The sequence below is a fragment of the Mustelus asterias genome, chromosome 7, assembly GCF_964213995.1.
Source record: "Mustelus asterias chromosome 7, sMusAst1.hap1.1, whole genome shotgun sequence".
In the NCBI taxonomy this organism is placed as follows: Eukaryota; Metazoa; Chordata; class Chondrichthyes; order Carcharhiniformes; family Triakidae; genus Mustelus; species Mustelus asterias.
In genome coordinates this window covers 31,689,149-31,712,434 of record NC_135807.1, presented here as the reverse complement: position 1 = coordinate 31,712,434, position 23,286 = coordinate 31,689,149, and the positions used below count along the sequence as shown (strand labels likewise).

At 44.1% G+C, this 23,286-nt stretch overlaps 1 protein-coding gene across 1 annotated transcript in view; it reads left to right on the top strand.

The window, feature by feature from the left end:
* Positions 1-23,286, top strand: part of tg (thyroglobulin) — a 387,985-nt gene that overhangs the window by 146,190 nt on the left and 218,509 nt on the right. Inside the window, exons 32-35 of the mRNA XM_078216995.1 lie at positions 5,906-6,017; positions 9,667-9,746; positions 11,541-11,681; positions 17,589-17,654. Of these exons, the coding sequence (XP_078073121.1) occupies positions 5,906-6,017; positions 9,667-9,746; positions 11,541-11,681; positions 17,589-17,654 (399 nt within the window). The remainder of the gene's footprint in view (positions 1-5,905; positions 6,018-9,666; positions 9,747-11,540; positions 11,682-17,588; positions 17,655-23,286) is intronic.

The window sequence follows — 23,286 nt, the reverse complement described above, 5'->3', positions numbered from 1 at the left end:
CTCCGAGATGGCCACAACATCGAAGTCCCAGGTACCAACCCATGCTGCAAGCTCACCCACCTTATTCCGGATGCTCCTGGTGTTGAAGTATACACACTTCAAACCACCTTCCTGCCTGCCAGTACACTCCTGTGACGCTGAAACCTTATCCATGACCTCACTACTCTCAACCTCCTGTACACTGAATCTACAAATCAGGTTCCCATCCCCCTGCTGAATTAGTTTAAACCCTCCCGAAGAGCATTAGCAAATTTCCCCCCCAGTATATTGGTACCCCTCTGGTTCAGATGTAGACCGTCCCGTTTGTAGAGGTCCCAACTACCCCAGAATGAGCCCCAATTGTCCAGGTATCTGAATCCCTCCCTCCTGCACCATCCCTGTAGCCACATGTTCAACTGCTCTCTCTCCCTATTCCTCTCCTCACTATCACGTGGCACGGGTAACAAACCAGAGAGAACAACTTTGTTTGTTCTAGCCCTAAGTTTCCACCCTAACTCCCTAAATTTCTGCCTTACATCCCCATCCCTTTTCCTACCTATGTCTTGGGTGCCTATGTGGACCACGACTTGGGGCTGGTCCCCCTCTCCCTTAAGGATCCCGAAAACACGATCCGAGACATCACGGACCAACCGCGAGTCTCTCTCGCTCCCACAGAATCTCCTATCTGTCCCCCTAACTATGGAGTCCCCAATAACTAATCCTCTACTCCTCTCCCCCCTTCCCTTCTGAGCAACAAGGACAGACTCTGTGCCAGAGACCTGTACCCCATGGCTTACCCCTGTTAGGTCATCCCCCTCAACAGTATCCAAGACGGAATACTTGTTATACAGAGGAACAGGGGATCCAGGGGATCACTGCTCCGACTGCTTCTTACCCCTTCTAGCCGTCACCCACGTATCATAATTTCTAGGAGTAGCTACCTCTCTATAGCTTCTATCTATAGCTGCCTCTGCCTCCCGAATGATCCAGAAACTGAACTGGACCAGCCATATAAATACTGTGGCTATAAGAGAAGAGCAGTGACTGGGAACTCTGTGGCGAGTAATTCACTTCCTTATCCCCAAACCTAACCACTATTTAAAAGGCACAAGTCAGGAGTGTGATGGAATACTCTCCATTTGCCTGGATGAATGCAGCTCCAACAATACTCCAGAAGCTCAACACCATCCAGGACAAATTAGCCCACTTGTTGGCACCCCATTCACCACCAACACACAGTGGTAGCAGTGTGTATCATCAACAAGATGCACCACAGTAACTCACCAAAGCTCCTTTGACGGCACCTTCCAAACTCTCAACTTCTACCACCTAGAAGGATAGGGGCAGAAGATGCATAGGAAAACCACCACCCACAAGTTCCTCTCTAAGCCTCATGCCATTCTGTTGCTATGCTGCTATTCCTTCAATGTCACTGGCTTATAATACTCGGGGCAAAATTCTCTGGCCTCCCAGCCGTGTGTTTCCTGTTGGCACGAAGTGGCATGTTGTTTGCTAGTGGCGGGATTCTCTGTCCCACTGTTGTCAGTAGAAATTCCCATTGACATTACACCATGTCGGCAGGAAACCCGTGGGCTGGGGTGTGCTGCCAGCGGGACTGGAGAATCCTGCCAGCGTGAACAGCTGGAGAATTCCTGCCTCCCTTCCTAAAAGCACTGCATGTGTCTCCCTACACCACATGACTGCAGTGGCTCAAGAAGGTGGATTACCACCATCTTCTCAGGGGCAATTAGAGATGGGCAATAAATGCTGGCCTCGTCAGTGATGCCCACATCCCATGAACGATTGAATAAAATAAAGGATACTTTGTTTGACTGCCCTCCGCTTGAATCTGAAGAATGAGGCGGAGCGATTGCTGAGGGAGTTCCTCTAGCCGCTAAGGAACAGCTCTCCAAAAAGGGTTTGAACTATTATTCTGTGAGCTTTAGTGAAAAGAAAATTGTCACAGTCAAAAATAAGCTGCTGATTCACCTCGAACCTGTTTTCTGTTGCTGGCCTAAATCAAGTTCACCCCTGGGGTCTTTTATGGCTCGCTGTAACACTATACATGAGATTTACCCAGTCATGGGGATGGAAACAGCCAATTCTGTTTAAATTCCAAGCCCTGATATACTGTTAAATCATTGGAGGACTGGCAGGAGACATGGGAGATAGGTGCAGATTCCTTAGGAGATTATATCATTAAGATAAAACATTCAGTTTTAATCACTTTAAATATTAGACAGTGATATCTTCCTGTTATTGTTCTATTCTGAATTTTGATTTCATTCTGAATTTTCCCTTTCTCATTCTTTGGTCTCACAGCTAAAGAGTAATTTGGAAAATAGCTCAGACAGTTTATTCATTCATTGGTTGAAGATGCCTGGTTCAATTTCTTGTCTGGGATGAACTAGCCATGGTGACGATCGAGGTTACTACAGTTAGCCTCGTTGACTTTAAATTATAGGTGTGTTAGATCCCTATAGAGACTAGTAACTTTAGCAAAGAAAGGAATTTCCCTAGTGCCTAAAGAAATAAACTGATGGACAAGTATTCACTTTTTAAAGACTTTTACTGTAACAAACAAATTAAAATCAAATATAACTTAACAGGAAACTGATATGTCAAACTAGAGTTTCTTTTTGCTCACTCAAGATTTGGACCTGAAGACTAAAATCAATAAGGCAGCAGGCTATATAGACAATTTATTAAGAAACATCTCAACCTGGATGACACCAGCTAGGATCTCATGATCTCTATTTGAGCTTCCGGTATAGCACTGAGAAATCAGGAGATCTCTGCCTGTGCTGCAGTGGAAGTCGGGACAGCAGCCAGCAACATGCTCCATTATGAGTCACTCTTCCAGTATTGCCAGGGATGTGCCCACCACTTCCTTGATGGAAGGTTCAAGTTAAGGTTACTTGCTATCCCTTGGAGCTGATTCCTCTATGCTTCTAGCCAATGACTGGAGACTGTCTAGTTGGCCTGATCAATGCACCAGGCATCTTGGTGTGTATCATCATTAGTGTTTTCAATTTTGCCCCAAAGAGCTCCTCATTCAAGTCTCCTGCAACTTGTCTACAACCCTGTCCTCTGGGGAATTTGCATGTAAGCTGGCCTGTTCCCCTAAGTTGGCTGCAGCTCTTTTGTACCCAGTGACTCACCACATGATGCAGAGGGCAGTTCAGTGAGGGAGCTGTTTGAGGCCATGCCATAATCATGGAAATGAGGTGGCTACACCAAATGGATGTTTGAAACCAGCATGGGAGGTCATGAATCATAACCACCCCATACCCAGAAAACACGGCCATCCAATTTCTAGCCATCTACCTTTAACATTGCCCTTAACAACCCTCTTTCTCTTCCTATACTTGTAAAAATTTGTATGGATAACGTATATTTACATGCGCATGTTTGTGTGCATGACTTAGTGCCAAATATTTAATGTCCTTCTGAAACACCTTGGAATATTTTACTAAAGGCGTTATATACATGCAAGTTGTTGTTATTTATGCATCCTTGTGTGATTATATGTGTACGTGTATATTTTTAACAAAGCGCATTCCATTTTATCACAAGAGATTTGCCAACTTATATTTAGCGTTGGCTTCAGAAATACCTGAATTTTACAAGCACCCCAAAGCTGAGAATATTTTACGAGCTGCCTTCCCAGGTGTAGAGTTAAAACGTCTTTCAGACTCACAGATGCTGCACCTTTGCTATGCCAAGAATCACTGACTCAGTCTTCTTGTCTCTCGGCTGCCCTTTGCTTTAATTAAGTGTTTACAAGCCCAAAAGTGCCGAGCTAGCAATTCAAAATTAGACCCATCTTCCAGAAAATGTAGAAAATACACACTATGCATTCGATTTTGTGCTGACCTATTCAGATATTTATAATGAAAGCCATGTTGTTTCAGGCAGCAGCTTTTTGCCATTGATGAACGGGGCTAGAATAGATGGAAGTCTTCACCCTCTAATGGGAGTGTGATTCCTCTAGGAAATAAGTGTGGAAATGTTTCACCCAGTGCCGGGCAAACATGACTCATACTTGGACGGCATGGTGGCACAGTGGTTAGCACTGCTGGCCTCATAGCGCTAGGGACTCGGGTTCAATTCCGGCCTCGAGTGCCTGTGTGGAGTTTGCACTTTCTCCCTGTGTCTGCCTGGGTTTCCTCCGGGTGCTCCGGTTCCCTCCCACGCTCCAAAGATGTGCGGTAAGGTTGCTTGACCATGCTAAATTGTCCCTTAGTGTCAGGAGGATTAGCAGGTTAAATACGTGAAGTTACAGGGATAGGGTAATTAGCACTGCTGCTTCACAGCGCCAGGGACATGGGTTCGTTTCTGGCCTTGGGTGAATTTCTGTGTGGGGTTTGCACATTCTCCCCATTGGTGCGTGGGTTTCTCTGGGTGCTCTGGTTTTCTCCCACATTCCAAAGATGTGCAGTTTAGGTGGATTTGCCATGCTTAATTGGCCCTTAGTGTCCAATGATATGTAGGTTAGGATGGTTAGCCATGGTAAATGTGCGGAATACGTGGATAGGGCGAGGTGGTGGGCCGGGTGAGATCCTTCTTTCGGAGAGAGTCGGTGCAGACTCGATGGGCTGAATGGCCTCCTTCTGCATTGTGGGATTCTATGATTCAATGATTCTATGAAGCAGTCCATATTTATATGCAGCAAGACCTGGACAATATTCATTCTTGGACTGATAAAGTGGCAAGTAACATTCATGCCACACGAGTGCCAGGCAATGACCACCTCCAACAAGAGAGAATCTAACAATCTGCCCTTGATATTCAATGGCATTACAACCCTGAATCCCCTTCTATCAATATCTTGGGGGTTACCATTGACCAGAAACTGAACTGGATCAGCCATTTAAATACTGTAGCTTCAAGAGCAGGTCAGGAGCTGGGAATTCTGTGGTGAATAATTCACTTTCTTACTCCCCAAACCTATCTACCATTTTAAAGGCAGAAGTCAGGAGAGTGGTGGAATAATCTCCATTTTCTTGATGCGTGCAGGGATAGGGTGGGATTGGCATGGGCACCTGATGTCCCAAAGAAGTTTATAACCAATTAAAAAGATTTTACCCTAGTAATCATTTGTGTTTGCAAGCAGACATAGGAAAATCTCGCCTCTAACGTGGTGAAGAAGGATCAAATTTAGAATCATAGAATCCCTGCAGTGCAGAAGGAGGCCATTTGGCCCATCGAGTCTGCACCGACAACAATCCCACCCAGGCCCTATTCTCATAACCCCCTGACACTAAGGGGCAATTTAGCATGGCCAATCCACCTAACCTGCGCATCTTTGAACTGTGGGAGGAAACTGGAGCACCCGGAGGAAAGAACATAAGAAGATAAGAACATAAGAAAATAGGAGCAGGAGTAGGCCATCTAGCCCTTCGAGCCTGCCCCGCCATTCAACAAGATCATGGCTGATCTGAAGCGAATCAGTTCCACTTACCCGCCTGCTCCCCATATCCCCTAATTCCCTTATCGATCAGAAAACTATCTACCCGTGATTTAAACGGGAAACCCACGCAGACACGGGGAGAACGTGCAAACTCCACACAGACAGTGACCTAAGCCCGGAATCGAACCCGGGTACCAGGTGCTGTGAGGCAAAAGTGCTAACCACTGTACTACCATGCTGCCCAAATTTAATTGAACAATTTTCAAGGCATATAACAAATTTAATCTCTGTTATCTGGTCTGTAACAAACCTCATCCTGTGCATTTACAGAATGTAACAATTGACTTTTCAGGTGATCACTGATGATGATAACAACTTTATTGCACTACCATGAAGTAATTTTCAGACTGGTCAAGTGGGTTTCTGACACTTAGAAGGAAATCCACTATTTCAGGTGGAAACAATAGTTCTTGAAGTTAACAATCAATCTGAATAGCACTTTCTTTTCTCCAGATGTGCTCGGAGGAAGTGTGAAAAATTTCTATAGCCGCTTACCGTTTCGTGAGTTGCGGGGAATCTCAGTAAGGAACAAGCTGAATGTTACTGCAAGAGGTATCCAAACTGGGTAAGTACTCATCCTTTGACACCTTCTTTATATTGAAGTTTACAGAGGTATTGGACTCACTCTCACCATTTGCTTTCTGCCTTGAGCTTGCTCTACCATTGCTGATCTATACCTCAATTCATTTACCCATAGTCCTCGGTAAGCTTACCTAACAAAAGCCTAGCGATCTCAGTCTTGAAGATTCCAGTTCTCTGAGCATTCACAGCCCTTTCAGGAAAAAGACCTCGCAATTTAAAATCCTTTCTGTGAAAAATATTTCTTCCTGATTTCACTTCTAAATGGTTTGGCTCCAGAATTATGTCCCTTTGTTCTGGATTTCCCCATTCAGGTGGCATAGGTCTTTATTATTTTGCACATCTTAATTTTACCAAGGGAATCAGTGCTAAGTTTATACACCTGACCTCATAAATTATTGTTTCGTCACTAACATCATGATGTGGATATTTCAATGGTGCCAGCATCACAGAGGCTACTATAGTCTTTCCAAGGTGCACACTGGATTTTCATCATCAAAGCAGATAGTTTGTGTCAGAAAATCTCCCGATTTGCAACATCAGCCTCAAGAGGAAGTTGCCCAAGTGACAAGACTTTCGTTCCAGGTTGCAGGTGTGGGATAAGTCAGGGCCGCCACCTCTGGCCGCAGATCAGAGGCAGCCATATTGTCAATTGAGAGCTGAGGTGGGCTGGTTAGAAGGCTGCTTTTGTTCTGTGGGACTTTGTCCCAGTTGTTTTTGTTAAATATTAAGTTCTCTAGCCTTCACCTCTTATGCCATACATGCCAGCTCATGCTAACCTATGTTCCTCCGTCTATTCCCACTGGCACCTCATAGTCTCCATGCCAACCCATGCCCCCTGCCCACCCTAATGGCCCATCCTTTGCCCTACATCCTCCATGTCAACTCATTTTGTATCCACCATGGGCAGACCTCAGGAGCTATGCTGAGGTGGATCATTGCTAAAATAACTGAGAGAAAGCCTTGAGTGAAAGGATAGTTTGGAAAACCTGGAGGCGGACCCTTGATGAATACAATTGAGGGAAAGGTTTTTGTTTGATAAAAGATTTTAAAACCTGTCTTTTTGAGAGTGGAGTTTAGAAACACTCGCGTGACAACAATCTTGGGGGAGTTTGATGAGAAACCCGCAGAGGATCGATTGAGAGGTATCTGCCACTGGGTTCCAGAGTGGGTGTTGTCTGATCACAGTTAGCCTGTTGGGTTACAGGGAGTGTGTATTTATTGAGAACATTATAGCATAAGATATATCATGTAACCTGTATTATTCTTGAAATCTGTGTACACTTGTGTAGTTAAGGGGGAGTGAAGGAGTATTGTATTATAGTCAAACTTTTCATGTTTAATATTGTTTTTATTAAAAGTTAAGTGGCATTTTTGTGTCTCTGTTCCTTGATACATACCAGAGTGGGACAATCAAATTGGCATGAATTGTTTAAAGTCTCTGGAATGTTTTTGAAATAACTCCTCCTCGTCCAGTGTCCCTTCATCAAATTTAGACTTAATTACATAGTAAGCAACACCCGGACAGGTACATCCTCATATGGAGCATAAACCAAGAGTGCCAGTAACTCTGACACTCCACATCATGTACACATACTGATTGGAAAAGCCATTAATCTGAAAGCTCATATTCTGAGAGGTCCACATTGTGGGCCTCATTAAAATCAGTACATCCCTCCCCCTCTAGGTCCAAGGAACATTGGTGGTTCATTCACCTCAAGAGCCTCTTGAGGTGTTTAAGCGCCAGGTCCGGTTCCTCAAGCTTTGCGACTGATGTAGGCGGGGTGTAGTGGACCATCAGTGTTTTGTGTCTTTCATCTAGAGTGCCGAGGCCCGGGTTCACTCCCTCCTTCAGGTAATAAGGGAGTAGACTCCGTTGTGTCCGCCATGTCCATTTCGGATTCAGAGTTTCCAATGACTGGAGGGCGGGAACCAGCGGGTCCCAGAAATCTTACCGAGGTTCATGAAGTGCTAGGCATTGTTTGTTCCTAAACGCCCTGAGAATTTAAGGCTTTAATTAATTAAGTCATTCCAGTATATGTATTGCAAAAGATTAGCATGCTGTTACAGCAAGTAATTAGGAAGCAAATGGAATGTTGGCCTTTATTGCATGACAATGGAATATGGAGAACCAGTGCAGACTCGATGGGCCAAATGGCCTCCTTCGATACTGTGGCGATTCTATGGATTCTATGAAAAAGTAGGGAAATGTTGTACTGGTGAGCATTGGTGAGGCGACACCTAGAGCACTGTGTACAGTTTGGGTCTCCTTACTTTAGGAGGATATGCTTACATTGAAAGCAGTTCTGAGAAACTTTATTAGGCGGATTCCTGGAACACAAAAATTGTCTTATGAGGAAAACTTGAGCCAGATGGACTTATAGTTATTGGCATTTAGAAGAATGAGATGTGACCTTATTGAAACACATAAGGTTCCAAGGGGACTTGACAAGGCAGATGCTGAAAGGCTGTTTCCTGCTATGGAGGAATCTAAAACAGTTTAAAGTAAGGGATCTCCCACTTAAGACAGAGATGAGGAGAACACTCTCAGAGGGTTGTTCGCCTTTGGAATTCTCTTCCACAGAGAGCAGTGAAGGCTGGAATATTGAATATAATCAAAGTTGAGTTAGACATATTTTTGATCTACAAGGGAATCAAATGTTAAGGCTGCAGGGGTTGGCGTCAGAGGAAGGTGGTGGGGTGGTTGTGAGTCAGGAAAGTGGAGTTAAGGTCACAATCAGATCAACTCAATTGAATACAGGAGTTGGGACGTCTTGTTGAAGTTGTACAAGACATTGGTAAGGCCACACTTGGAATACTCTGTGCAATTCTGGTCACCTTATTATAGAAAGGATATTATTAAACTCGAAAGAGTGCAGAAAGATTTACTAGGATGCTACGGGGACTTGATGGATTGAGTTATAAGGAGAGGCTGAATAGACTGGGACTTTTCTCTCTGGAGCGTAGGAGGCTGAGGGGTGACCTTATAGAGGTCTATAAAATAATGAGGGGCATAGACAAGGTAGATAGTCAATATCTTTTCCCAAAGGTCAGCGAGTCTAAAACTAGAGGTCATAGGTTTAAGGTAAGAGGGGAGAGATACAAAAGTGTCCAGAGGGGCAGTTTTTTCACACAGAGGGTGGTGAGTGTCTGGAACAAGCTGCCAGAGGTAGTAGTAGAGGTGGGTACAATTTTATCTTTTAAAAAGCATTTAGATAGTTAAATGGATACGATGCGTATGGAGGGATATGGGCCAAATGCGGGCAATTGGGATTAGCTTAGGGTTTTTTTTTTAAAAAAGGGCGGCATGGACAAGTTGGGCCAAAGGGCCTGTTTCCATGCTGTAAACCTCTATGACTCTAACCCATGATCTTGTGGAGCAGACCCAATGGGTCAAATGTCCTCCTCCAGCTCCTATTTCCTAGGATCACATTGGCTTGCTTGAAAGTAGGTGCTCCCCATATGGGAACTAGAGGCTGAGATCTTTGTCCCTTCTGTGATGCAACCTCTTTCAGCTTTCTGGAGGGTAGCCTGAGGAAAACCATTGGTTGGGTTGTGACCCTTGGCAAAATGTTGGAGTAATATTGCTGCAAAGAGTCCCGTTGAACTGACTCGCCACATCTTTGTACTCCAAGGTTCTTTGAATGTGAACGTTTGTGTGATGAAGATTCCTGTTGTAAAGGATTTGGATTTCTGAAAGATCCACGGATACCAGGTATTAACTATCGATGAATAAATGAGGAGAGTGTAACAGATGGTGCACCAAGAAGGGAAGCTATTAAATAAGCAGCGCAAGAAAGTAGATATGTTACATCCAAAGAAATGGTTTGACAAAAGCCATTTGATAAATTCCACTGTTGCACTGGTGGGCAATAATCACAAAAATATGGCAAAGTATGTCCTGATCCTGCAGACTCAGGCTGGGTAAAGAGCAGAGGACCATGATCCCTTCTCATCCAATTTCACCAGCAGAATGATACCAAATATGTTTGAGGGGTGAAGCTTCGCTGGCTAGGCCAACATTCGTTGCCCATCCATAACTGCCCTTGAGAAATGCCCTTGGGCGGCACAGTGGCACAATGGCTAGCACTGCTAGCCTCACAGCACCAGGGACCCGGGTTCAATTCTGGCCTCAGGTCACTGCCTGTGTGGAGTTTGCACAATCTCCCCGTGTCTGTGTGGGTTTCCTCTGGGTGCTCCAGTTTCCTCCCACAGTCCAAAGATGTGCGATTAGGTTGATTGGCTATTCTGAATTAACCATAGTGTCAGGGGGATTAGCAGGGTAAATATGAGAGGTTGCGGCAATAGGAGCTGTGTGGGATTGTGGTCGGTGCAGACTCGGTGGGCTGAATGGCCTCCTTCTGCACTGTAGGATGCAAGTGAGATAATGAAGCTAATTATATTTTACTGATGAATGTAAGTAGCGGGAAGACAGTGAAGATGGACAGAAATAATATACTCGGGGAGAGCAAAGATAATAAATCAAGTAGCAGAAGAGGTAAAGCCTCGTGAGATACTTTTTGAACTTTGAGACTAGCCAAATATTGCATAGTTGACTTTTTCAATTTGGTATTTTAATGGGAATATGCCTCAGGAATTGTCAGGCAAAATGACTTGATGACATGATGAGTACAACAAAATTTATTCAGGTGGTTATTATTTGGATATATTCAATTTGTACTGAGAGAGTTCAGGTTTCTACAAGGGTTCTCCTGATCCTCCAGCTTAATTTCAGTGGAAGATCTGGAGAAACACTGTGAACAACCTTTATTCTGTTTCTCTGAGCTTCCCACGGCTCTTCCATTAAAGTTGTGCATGAAAATTGGGTGAATCTCCAAGGAGGGCCTAATCCTGAGTGTTTCAAGTCTTCCAGAGGTTCACTGGTGTAAGTGTAGTTCAGATTAAACTCCTCTAGTACTCAATAGACTAGTCTCCACCAGAATGCTATAGGTACCATTATATACCAGACAAGCCTCTTCATCTGCGCAACTATTGCTGTATAGATGGCATGGTTTTCATTGTTCAGTCTAACTTGGTATTTAAATCATTGTCCTGATCCATCTTATTTTTCATAAACAGTCAGATGAGGTACATTGTCTTGAACATTGAATTGAGGTCCTCTTGTCACGCAGCTAGTAATTTCCTCATGTGGTTCATTCATCTAGAATGATTTGGAAGGTCCCAGCAATGGGTCACTGTTCATGCTTTAATAGCTGGTGGGAGAGAGGGTGGCTACTTTGGCGAAGGTTGGTAAAAAAACATTGGTCAGTGGTCGTACCCCTGTTTATTACCCAGGGAAGTCAGCTGGGAATATGCGGATGTGGTGGTTTGGTGAGGACAGAGGCCTGTTATTTACCCACATGGTGAAAGGTTTGCCAATACTCAGTGTCCAAGGCCAGACTGGCCACTCGGGTGAAGTATGAGGTAACCGTTACCTGTCAGACCTAGCTGGGAAGGAGTGAAAAATTCTCCATTAATATTAATGTTCATTATCAAATACATTTGATAGATTTGGAGATGACGTGCCTGATACTCAGTAGTCTTGGAGTGCAGTCCTGCAGTGAGAAAATTCAGAGCTGGCATGTCCTGGACTGTGAGTCAGCTGATGTGGACACACTGACCTATCCATTTGGATGGTACCAGAAGCCAGGTATGTAATGAACTCTACATTTCCAGATTTTCCCCACTCTTCCTGCCAGCAGGATCTTCCAGTCCCACTGATGGCATTGCGGGTTTCTTGGTGAGGGCGGGGGGGTGGGGTGGGGGGGTGGATTCATTGGGAAATCTCATTGACAGCGGCGGAACCAGAAGATCCCTTCGCCGGCCAACGGCAGGCCATCTCCCTCTGCCGAGATGCACACTGTGAGGGGTGGGTGGGGGAGGGAAGGGGAATCCCGCCCTGAGTTTACAAAGAAGAAAACTCTTCCATTTTCTTGCATCAGCATCCCATTCCTCCGTAACTCCAAAACTTGACCCCCCCCCCCCCCCCCCCCCCCCCCCACCCCCCAACTCAAAAAAGAAATTGAGGGTAATTCCTTGTTGGAAGATGTAGTAGCTGCATTAGGGGATGATATGTGGCAGGGCAATTGCCCATCCGTGACTCCAATCAAGTTACTCTGAATTTCTGGTTATCTTATTAGCATATGCCAGAACGTATTAAAAAAAACTAAGAATCACTATCCTTCTTTCAGTATAAAAATTAAAGTTTCAAGTCATATAACCATCAGTAGACACAGATTCTCCAGCCCTTCCCGCTGGTGACATCTTCCGGTCCCACCCAATGTATCCCCTTGCAGCAGGTTCCCAATAGCAGGATGGGTGAGCCACACAAAACACCATAACCATTGGCAGGACCAGAAGATCCCGCCTGCCTTGGCTAATGGCTAAACCACTACCAAAACAACATGCCACAGGGAGCTGGAAATTCCCCCCCAAAGTATGTTTGAAAATATGCAATCCTGGAAGTTTTTGCATTTTTAATGTGACTCATACTGAGGAGACAAAAATATATTCGGCGAAACTGAATATACATTGCACATCTCGGTGAGGAGAAGTTTTCCAATAAATGGCTTTAAACAAAATCGCATTAAAATGTCAGAAAAGTTGCTTGGATTTTTGTTTCATCCTAAAATTCTGGGCTTAATTTTACACTCATCTTGAACCAGTGTAATTACAGAAAACTCTCATGTACTTGCTCTTTAGCCTGGTGATGGAGTCAAGTTTCTGTAGGTATATAAACAGAAAAAGATTGAGAAAACCCTTACAGTCAGAAACAGGAGAATTCATAACAGGGAACAAAGAAATGGCTGAGGAACTAAATTCATATTTTGCTTCTGTTTTCACAAAATGAAGACATGAATAATGTACCATATATTCTGGGAAATGCCTTTACGGGAGGTGATAGCCTAGTGGTATTATCGCCAGTCTATTAATCCAGAAACTCAGCTAAAATTCTGGGGGCCGGGGTTCGAATCTCGCTACGGCAGCTGGTGGGATTTGAATTCAATAAAAAAATATCTGGAATTAAGAATCTACTGATGACCATGTAACCATTGTCGATTGTTGGGAAAAACCCATGTGGTTGACTAAAGGAATAATTTGATTAGGGATAGTCAGCACGGTTTTGTGAAGGGTAGGTCGTGCCTCACAAACCTTATTGAGTTCTTTGAGAGGGTGACCAAAGAGGTGGATGAGGGTAAAGTGGTTGATGTGGTGTATATGGATTTCAGCAAAGCATTTGATAAGGTTCCCCATGGTAAGCTTTTGCAGAAAATACGGACGCATGGGATTGAGGGTGATTTAGTGGTTTGGATCAGGAATTGGCTAGCTGTAAGAAAACAGAGGGTGGTGGTTGATGGGAAATATTCCTCCTGGAGTTCAGTTACTAGTGGTGTGCCGCAAGGATCTGTTTTGGGGCCACTGCTGTTTGTCATTTTTATTAATGACCTGGATGAGGGCGTAGAAGGATGGATTAGTAAATTTGCGGATGACACTAAGGTCGGTGGAGTTGTAGACAGTGCGGAGGGAAGTGGCAGGATACAGAGGGACATAGATAAGCTGCAGAGCTGGGCTGAGAGGTGGCAAATGGAGTTTAATGCGGAAAAGTGTGAGGTGATTCACTTTGGAAGGAGTAACAGGAATACAGAGTACTGGGCTAATGGTAAGATACTTGGTAGTGTGGATGAACAGAGGGATCTGGGTGTCCATGTGCATAGATCCCTGAAAGTTGGCACCCAGGTTGATAGGGTTGTTAAGAAGGCGTACGGTGTGTTAGCTTTTATTGGTAGAGGGATTGAGTTTCGGAGCCAGGAGGTCATGCTGCAACTGTACAAAACTCTGGTGCGGCCGCACTTGGAGTATTGCGTACAGTTCTGGTCGCCGCATTATAGGAAAGATGTGGAAGCGTTGGAAAGGGTGCAGAGGAGATTTACCAGGATGTTGCCTGGTATGGTGGGAAGATCTTATGAGGAAAGGCTGAGGGACTTGAGGTTGTTTTCGTTAGAGAGAAGAAGGTTAAGAGGTGACTTAATAGAGGCATACAAGATGATCAGAGGATTAGATAGAGTGGATAGTGAGAGCCTTTTTCCTCAGATGATGATGGCTAACATGAGGGGACATAGCTTTAAATTGAGGGGTGAGAGATATAGGACAGATGTTAGGGGTAGGTTCTTTACTCAGAGAGTAGTAAGGGCGTGGAATGCCCTGCCTGCAGCAGTAGTGGACTCGTCAACATTAAGAGCATTCAAATGGTTATTGGATAAACATATGGATGATATTGGAATAGTGTAGATTAGAGGGGCTTTAGATTGGTTTCACTGGTCGGCGCAACATCGAGGGCTGAAGGGCCTGTACTGCGCTGTAATGTTCTATGTTCTAATGTCCTTTAGAGAAGGAAACCTGCCGTCCTCACCTGGTCTGGCTTACATGTGACTCCAGAGCCACAGCAATGTGGTTGACATTGGTAGGGATGGGCGATAAATGCTGGCCAGCCCATGTCCCATGAATGAATGAAAAAAGTTTTAGTGAGGAGCTGAAGGAAATCAGTATTAGTAGAGAAATGGTTTGGAGGAAATTAATGGGATTGAAGGCGGATAAATCTCTGGGGCCCAATCTTCATCCTAGAGTACTTCAGGAAGTGGCCCTAGAAATAATAAATCCATTGGTTGTCATTTTCCATAATACTTTGGATTCTGAAATAGTTCCTACAGACTGAAGTGTAGCTAATGTAAGCCTACTGTTCAAAAAGGGAGGTGGAGCGAAAACAGGGAACTATAGACTATTGAGCCTAATGTCAGTATAGGGAAGTTGCTGGAGTCCATTATCAATGATTTCATAGCACAGCATTTGGACAGCAGTGGGATAATCAGACAAAGTCAGCAAGGGTTTATGAAAGGGAAATCATGCTTGACAAATCTGCTGGAATTATTTGAGGATGTAGCTAGTGGAGTTGACCAGGGAGGACCGATGGTTGTGGTTTATTTAGACTTTCAACAAGGTTTCACATAGCAGATTACGATGTAAAGGTAAAGTGCATGGGATTACAAGTAGTGTCTTGAGATGGATAGAAAGCTGGTTACTGGACAGAGTTGGAATAAAAAGTTGGAATAAATGGGTCTTTCTCCAACTGGCAGACAGTGACTAGTGGGGTAGTGCAGGAATCTGTACCAGGACCCCAACTGTTCACATTGTATATTAATGATTTGGACGAGGGAACTAAATGTATTATCTCCAAATTTGCAGATGATGCAGAGTTGGGTGGGAGGGTGAGTTGTGAGGAGGATGCAGAGATGCTTCAAATTTGGGCAGGCTGAGTGTGTGGGCATATGCACGGCAGATGCAGTATAATGTGGATAAATGTGAGGTTATTCACTTCGGTAGCAAAAATAGAAAGGCAGATTATTATTTGAATGTAAATTGAGATAGATGGATGGAGGTGGAGAGGTGGGGTGGCATAGTGGTTAGAACTGCTGCCTCACAGTCCAGGGACCCGGGTTCAATTCCTGACTTGGGTCATTGTCTGTGCGGAGTCTGAATGTTCTCCCCGTGCCTGTGTGCATTTCCTCTGGGTGCTCAGGTTTCTCCCACAGTCCGAAAGACGTGCTGGTTAGGTGCATTGGCCATGCTAAATTCTCCCTTGGTGTACCTGAACAGGCGCCGGAATGTGGTGACTAGGGGATTTTCACAGTAACTTTATTGCAGTGTGAATGTAAGTATACTTGTGAAACTAATAAGTATACTAAAATTAAAATACTCAGCTAGACCTTGGGTGTCCTCATGCATCAGTCGCTGAAAGTAAGCGCGCAGTAAAGATGGCAAATGGTATGTTGGCCTTCATTGTGAGAGGATTTGAGTATAGGAATAGGGACATTTTACTGCAATTGGCTGTTGGTGAGGCCACAACTGGAATATTGTGTGCAGTTTTGTTGTCCTTGTCTGGGGAAGGATGTCCTTGCTGTAGAGGGAGTACAGCAGTGGTTTACCAGGCTGATTCCTGGGATAGCAGCTCTTCATATGAGGAGAGATTAAGTCTGTTAGGATTTTATTCATTGGAGTTCAGAAAAAGGGGATCTCATTGAAACTTATAAAATTCTAACAGGGTTAGACAGGGTGGATTCAGAAAGAATGCTCCCAATGGTGGGGGTGTCCAGAACTAGGGGTCATGGTTTGGGGCAAAGAGATAAACCTTTTAGGACTGTGTTGAGGAGAGATTTCTTCATCCAGAGAGTGATGAAACTATGGAATTCACTACCACAAAGTAGTGGTGTGACATCAAGAAGGCATTAGATGGTTCTTGGGGCAAAATGGATTAAGGGATATGGAGCGAAGGTGGGATCAGGGTATTGAATTTGATGATCAGTCATGATCACAATGAATGGTGGAGAAGGGTCGAATGGCCTACTTCTATTTTCTACGTTTGTTTCTATGTATTATAATGAGCCAAGAAGCACTTGGCACAGGAACTGAAAGACTTGTGTAAAAGATGGAAGGAATAAGGGCATAGCTAAATACATCCATCTGAGCTTGATATTTTACCACATGGCGGGGATTGCTTGATATTAATACTCTGGGTATATATTTTACACTTCAAATTATGCATGTCGTTGGGGGTAAACATGTAGCAAATTCCACCCTTTGGTGTCAAAATTTACGGCACGATTTGAGTGATCTGACAAGAGCATCTGGTAATACTTTGCGTTACCTCTAAAGGGGAGACATTGTGAGACATTTATTGGCTACTTCATCAGTTCTTGAGAGCACTTACATCACCACTTTGAAATGTGCAAACCTTTATTTTCAGGCCTAGAAATTTCCAGCGTCTCTCAATGTGTTTCCCATAATATTGCACAACAATAACCGGGAGCCAAGCATTGGCTGTGAGGAAGGAACCACTCACTTGCAACAAAGCTAGCAGTCAAGCTATAGCTTTTGAATCTTGCACCCAGGACTCAGTTGACTGATGATAAATCTGCCATTGGTTTGGCCAGAAATCCTCCCCTTCAAGCACTGTTGCTTTGAATTCCAGAAACAAAGCAGCTGTTTAAGACATAGTGGAATGGAGACTTTTTTTTATTCATACGTGGGACATGGGTGTCGCTGGCTGGCCAGCATTTTTTGCCCATCCCCAAAACCAGGAATGGCCATCCCTAAGACCATATAGACCTGGAATGCCCCAAGCCCAGTCCGATGTCTGAGCTATTAACTGATCTCAGCTGTGTGTGGGAGGAGGAGGGAGTAGGGAGGGCCACCAAAAAAAGGCCAAGGTCCAACTATTCACCTCTGTCCAATGAACCCCTGGTGGAAAGAGTGGGCTTCAATTGACAATCAGACTCAACTGTGATTAACCTCCTACCCAACGTCAAGTAACCTCGTGACACTTACCGTCCAGGGTCACACAGAAGAACGGTTGCTTGGGTGAGGCCTTGTTGGGCAATATTTAAAGAAGAGTCAATGTCTTCATGAGAAGATGGGGAAGTAAAAGCGACACGGAAGAATTGTGAAGATCTGTTTATCAGTTAATGAATTGTCATCTAACTTATCTCTCAATTTTTATTTGCAGTGAGCCAGTGGAATTCTGCGCGCAACATGTGTCCCCCCGTTAGCCTTCCTCCACTTCCTCGAAAAGGTAGACTTAAAAGATTTCACATGTGCTTATTTTTCTGGTTAAAGGACAATCAAATAAAAGAAATGTGAATTTGAAGTGGTAGTGGGAGACTGCTGTTGGACGCTAATAGTAACTTCCCATTGCCAAAGGCAAAAATCAGATAGAGGGCTGAATCAGAAAGACGTTGGCCTGAGCCTTTCTTTGCGGTTGATGCACCAGTTCCTGGAAATCTTAGTAGACTAGATAATTGCCTGCTTCTGATGGTTCAGATGGATGTCAAAGATCCAGTGGCAAAATGTAAAGAAAAATGGGAGTTCCTCTGGCAGCTGAGCCAGCATTTTTTATGTGACCAATGTCATCAAAAATAGGTTATCTGGTTATTCAATTCATTGCTACTGTGGGCTTTAAATGGCAGCTATATTTGCCTACATTGTAATAAATAAAGTCCTTCATCATCGGACATAACACACAGAGATAGTTCTGGTATTTCCCAAATTCCCATCTGAGTTCATAGAATCCCTACAGTACAAAGGAGGCCATTCAGCCCATCAAGTCTGTATTGACCACAATCCCACCCAGGCCCTACCCCATAACTCCACACATTTACCCGGCTAATCCCCCTGACACTAGGGTCAATTTAGCACAGTCAATCAACCTAATTTGCACATTTTTGGACTGTGGGAGGAAACTGGAGCACCCAGAGAAAACCCATGCAGACATGGGGAGAATGTGTAAACTCCATACAGACAGTGACCCATGGCTGGAATTGAACCTGGGACCCTGGCGCTGTGAGGCAGCAATGCTAACCACTTTGCCACTGTGACTTGGACATGAACTGCTATTTGTTTTTCCATTACCAGGCCATTATTCTGGAATTGTGAAAGCCCCATCACCAAAAGCTCTGCAATCATTCATAAATAAACACTTCTACATCCTTCTCAGGGCAATTTCAGATGGGCAGTAGATTTAGCCTCGCCAAGAAAGCCCATCCTGAGAACAAATTAAAATCAACTCAAACATCAAGAGTAACTGTTTAAGGGATGTTTGGAGAGTAGCTTCATTGAAACATAGAAACATAGATAATAGGTGCAGGAGTAGGCCATTCGGCCCTTTGTGCCTGTACCACCACTCAATATGATCATAGTTGATCATGCACTTTCAGTATCCCACTCCCGCTTTCACTCCATACCCCTTGATCCCTTTAGCCACAAAGGCCATGTCCAGCTCCCTCTTGAACATATTTAACAAACTGGCCCCAACAGCTTTCTGTGGTAGAAAATTCCACACACTTACAACTCTCTGAGAGAAGAAGTTCTTCCTCATCTCAGTCCTGAATAGCTTACCCCTTATTCTTAGACTGTGACTTCTAGTTCTGGACTTCCCCAACATTGGGAACATTCTTCCAGCATCTAGCCTGTCCAGTCCCATCAGGATTTCATATGTTTCTATGAGATCCCTCTCATTCTTCTAAATTCCAGTGAGTACAAGCTCAGTCGATCCAGTCTCTCTTCATATGTCAGTCCTGCCCTTCCAGGAATCAGTCTGGTGAACCTTCTCTGGACTCCCTCAATAGCAAGAATATCCTTCCTCAGACTAGCGGACGAAAACTGCACACAATACTCAAGGCGTGGCTTCACCAAGACCCTGTATAACTGCAGCAATGATGTGGAGATGCCGGCGTTGGACTGGGGTAAACACAGTAAGAAGTCTCACAATACCAGGTTAAAGTCCATCAGGTTTATTTGGTAGCAAAAGCCACTAGCTTTCGCAGCGCCGAAAGCTAGTGGCTTTTGCTACCAAATAACCTGTTGGACTTCAACCTGGTATTGTGAGACTTCTTACTGTAACTGCAGCAATACATCTTTACTACTATACTCAAATCCTCTTGCTACAAAGGCCAACATGCCATCAGCTTTCCTCATCGCCTGCTGCACTTGCATGCCAATGTTCAGAGACAGGTCACGTTGCACTTCCCCTTTTCTTAAACTGCCACCATTCAGATAATAATCTTCCTTCCTGTTTTTGCCACCAAAGTGGATAACCTCAGGTTTATCGACATTATATCGCATTTGCCAAGTATTTACCCACTCAGCCAGCCTGTCCAAATCACCCTGCAGCCTCTTAGCATCCTCTTCACAGCACACACTGCCATCCAGCTTAGTGTCGCCTGCAAATTTGGAGATATTGCATTTAATTCCTTCGTCCAAATCGTTAATGTATATTGTAAATAGCTGGGGTCCCAGCACTGAACCCTGCGGTACCCCACTAGTCACTGCCTGCCACTCTGAAAAGGACCCGTATATTCCCACTCTCTGTATCCACGTCAATACCTTACCCCCAATACTATGAGCTTTAATTTTGCTCACTAATCTGTTCTGTGGGACCTTGTCAAAAGCCTCTTGAAAGTCCAGATACACAACATCCATTGGTTCGCCCTTATCCACTCTACTGATCACATCCTCAAAAAAATTCCAGAAGATTTGTCAAGCACGATTTCCCTTTAGTGAATCCATGCTAACTTGGACTGATCCTGTTACTGCTTTTCAAATGCTCAGTTATTACATCCTCAAGAAGTGACTCCAGCATTTTCCCCACCACCGATGTCAGGCTAACTGGTCCATTATTCCCTATTTTCCCTCTCCCTCCTTTTTTAAAAGGTGGGGTCACATTAGGTATCCTCCAATCCACTGGAACTCTTCCAGAGTCTATAGAATGCTGGAAAATGATCACCGATGTGCCATTATTTCTAGGGTCACTTCCTTAAGTACTTTGGGATGCAGAGCATCAGGCCCTGGGGATTTATTGGGTTTTATTCCCAGCAATTTCCCCAATACAATTTCCTGACTAATAAGGATTTCCTTCAGTTCCTCCTTCATGCAAGACCCCCTATCCCCTAGTATTTCTGGAAGGTTATTTGTGTCCTTCTTAGTGAAGATAGATCCAAAGTATTTGTTCAGCCAGTCTGCCATCTCTTTGTTGTCCATAATGAATTCGCCTGATTCTAACTGTAAGGAAGCTGTAAAACAAATCTTGCTGCAATGACAAAAGGCATTCTTGAGGGTCCGCCTAGAGAACTTGCACATTTCGTGTTATTATAATCTAATATTTTTGGGCTTATTTAATGTACAAGACACAAGGCACCAGTCACTCATTAGGGACTGGATAAACACATTGTGGGTTCATTTATTAAGCCAGGCACAAGACAACAATTATACGTAGGGTATAAAGTTTGAAGGCATCCGAGATGTGTGGGTTTGTGCTCTGTTCAAAGCAAAAGTGAAACTAAGACTGGATTAGATGACACATTTCCCTTCTAATGTTGTCATATTGATGTCCCTTAAAGACATGTTACAACAGTTTTGGTTTCCTTGCCTCAGGAGTATAGGGGGAAGAGTATAGGGGATGTAGGGGTAGACTTAAGAGAGAAATCAGGAGGGCAAAAAGGGGACACAAAATTGTTTTGGCAGATAAGGCAAAGGAGAATCCAAAGAACTTCTACAAATACATAAAGGGCAAAAGAGTAACAAGTGAGAGAGTAGGGCCTCTTAAGGATCAACAAGGTCATCTATGTGCGGATCACAAGAGATGGGTGAGATCCTAAATGAATATTTCTCATCAGTATTTACTGTTGAGAAAAGCATGGATGTTAGAGAACTTAGGGAATTAAATATTGATGTCTTGAGGAGTGTACATATTACAGAGAAGGAGGTGCTGGAAGTCTTAAAGCGCATCAAGGTAGATAAATCTGCGGGACTTGATGAGGTATATCCCAGGACGTTGTGGGAGGCTAGGGAGGAAATTGCGGGTCCCCTAGCCGAGATATTTGAATCACCGATAGACACGGGTGAGGTGCCTGAAGATTGGAGAGTGGCAAATGTTGTGCCTTTGTTTAAAAAGGGCTGCAGGGAAAAGCTTTGGAACTACAGGCCAATTAGCCTCACATCTGTGGTGGGTAAATTGTTGGAAGGTATTTTGAGAGACAGGATCTACAGGCATTTAGAGATGCAAGGACTGATTAGGGACAGTCAGCATAGCTTTGTGAGTGGAAAATCATGTCTCACAAATGTGATTGAGTTTTTTGAAGGGGTAACCAAGAAGGTAGATGAGGGCAGTGCAGTTGATGTTGTCTACATGGACTTTAGCAAGGCCTTTGACAAGGTACCGCATGGTAGGTTGTTGCATAAAGTTAAATCTCACAGGATCCATAAATAGATACAAAATTGGCTTCTTGCCAGAAGCCAAAGGGTGGTTGTCGAGAGTTATTTTTCAAACTGGAGGCCTGTGACCAGCAGTGTGCCTCAGGGATCAGTGCTGGGCCCACTGTTATTTGTCATTTATATTAATGATTTGGATGAGAATATAGGGGGCATGGTTAGTAAGTTTGCAGATGACACCAAGATTGGTGGCATGGTGGACAGTGAGGAAGGTTATCTCCAATTGCAGCGGGATCTTGATCAATTGGGCCAGTGAGCTGACGAATGGCAGATGGAGTTTAATTTAGACAAATGCGAGGAAATGCATTTTGGTAGATTGAACCAGGACAGGACTTATCCAGTTAATGGTAGGGCATTGGGGAGAGTTGCAGAACAAAGAGATCTAGGGGTACATGTTCATAGCTCCTTGAAAGTGGAGTCAAAGGTGGACAGAGTGGTGAAGAAGGCATTCGGCATGCTTGGTTTCATCGGTCAGAACATTGAATACAGGAGTTGGGACGTCTTGTTGAAGTTGTACAAGACATTGGTAAGGCCACACTTGGAATACTGTGTGCAATTCTGGTCACCCTATTATAGAAAGGATATTATTAAACTCGAAAGAGTGCAGAAAGATTTACTAGGATGCTACCGGGACTTGATGGATTGAGTTATAAGGAGAGGCTGAATAGACTGGGACTTTTCTCTCTGGAGCGTAGGAGGCTGAGGGGTGACCTTATGGAGGTCTATAAAATAATGAGGGGCATAGACAAGGTAGATAGTCAATATCTTTTCCCAAAGGTAAGGGAGTCTAAAACTAGAGGGCATAGGTTTAAGGTGAGAAGGGAGAGATACAAAAGTGTCCAGAGGGGCAATGTTTTCACATACAGGGTGGTGAGTGTCTGGAACAAGCTGCCAGAGGTAGTCGTCGAGGTGGGTACAATTTTATCTTTTAAAAAGCATTTGGATGTAGGGAACAGTTACATGGGTACGATGGGTATAGAGGGATATGGGCCAAATGCGGGCAGTTGGGATTAGCTTAGAGGTTTTAAAAAAAAAAGGGCGGCATGGACAAGTTGGGCCGAAGGGCCTGGTTCCATGCTGTAAACTTCTATGACTCTATGAGTGAGTGTATTGAGGGTTTAGTAGGTTGATTTTGTCCAATGAGGAGGGATTGAATTGACAATTCCTATATTCTCCTGTCATTTAGAAGAATGAGAGCCGACCTAATTGAAACATATCAAATTCTTCAGGGGCTTGACAGGATAAATGTTGAGTAACTCGTTCATCTAACTTTGGAATCTAGATGAGGTCACAGTTTAGGACTGAGAGGAGGAAAAATGCCTTCACTCAGAGTTTAAAATCCCTGGAATTTCTACCCTGGAGAGCTCAGCCATTGTGTATAGAGGCACATAACCTTTGAACTCTGGGATGTTGTACCGGGTGTGGGGGGGAGGTATTCA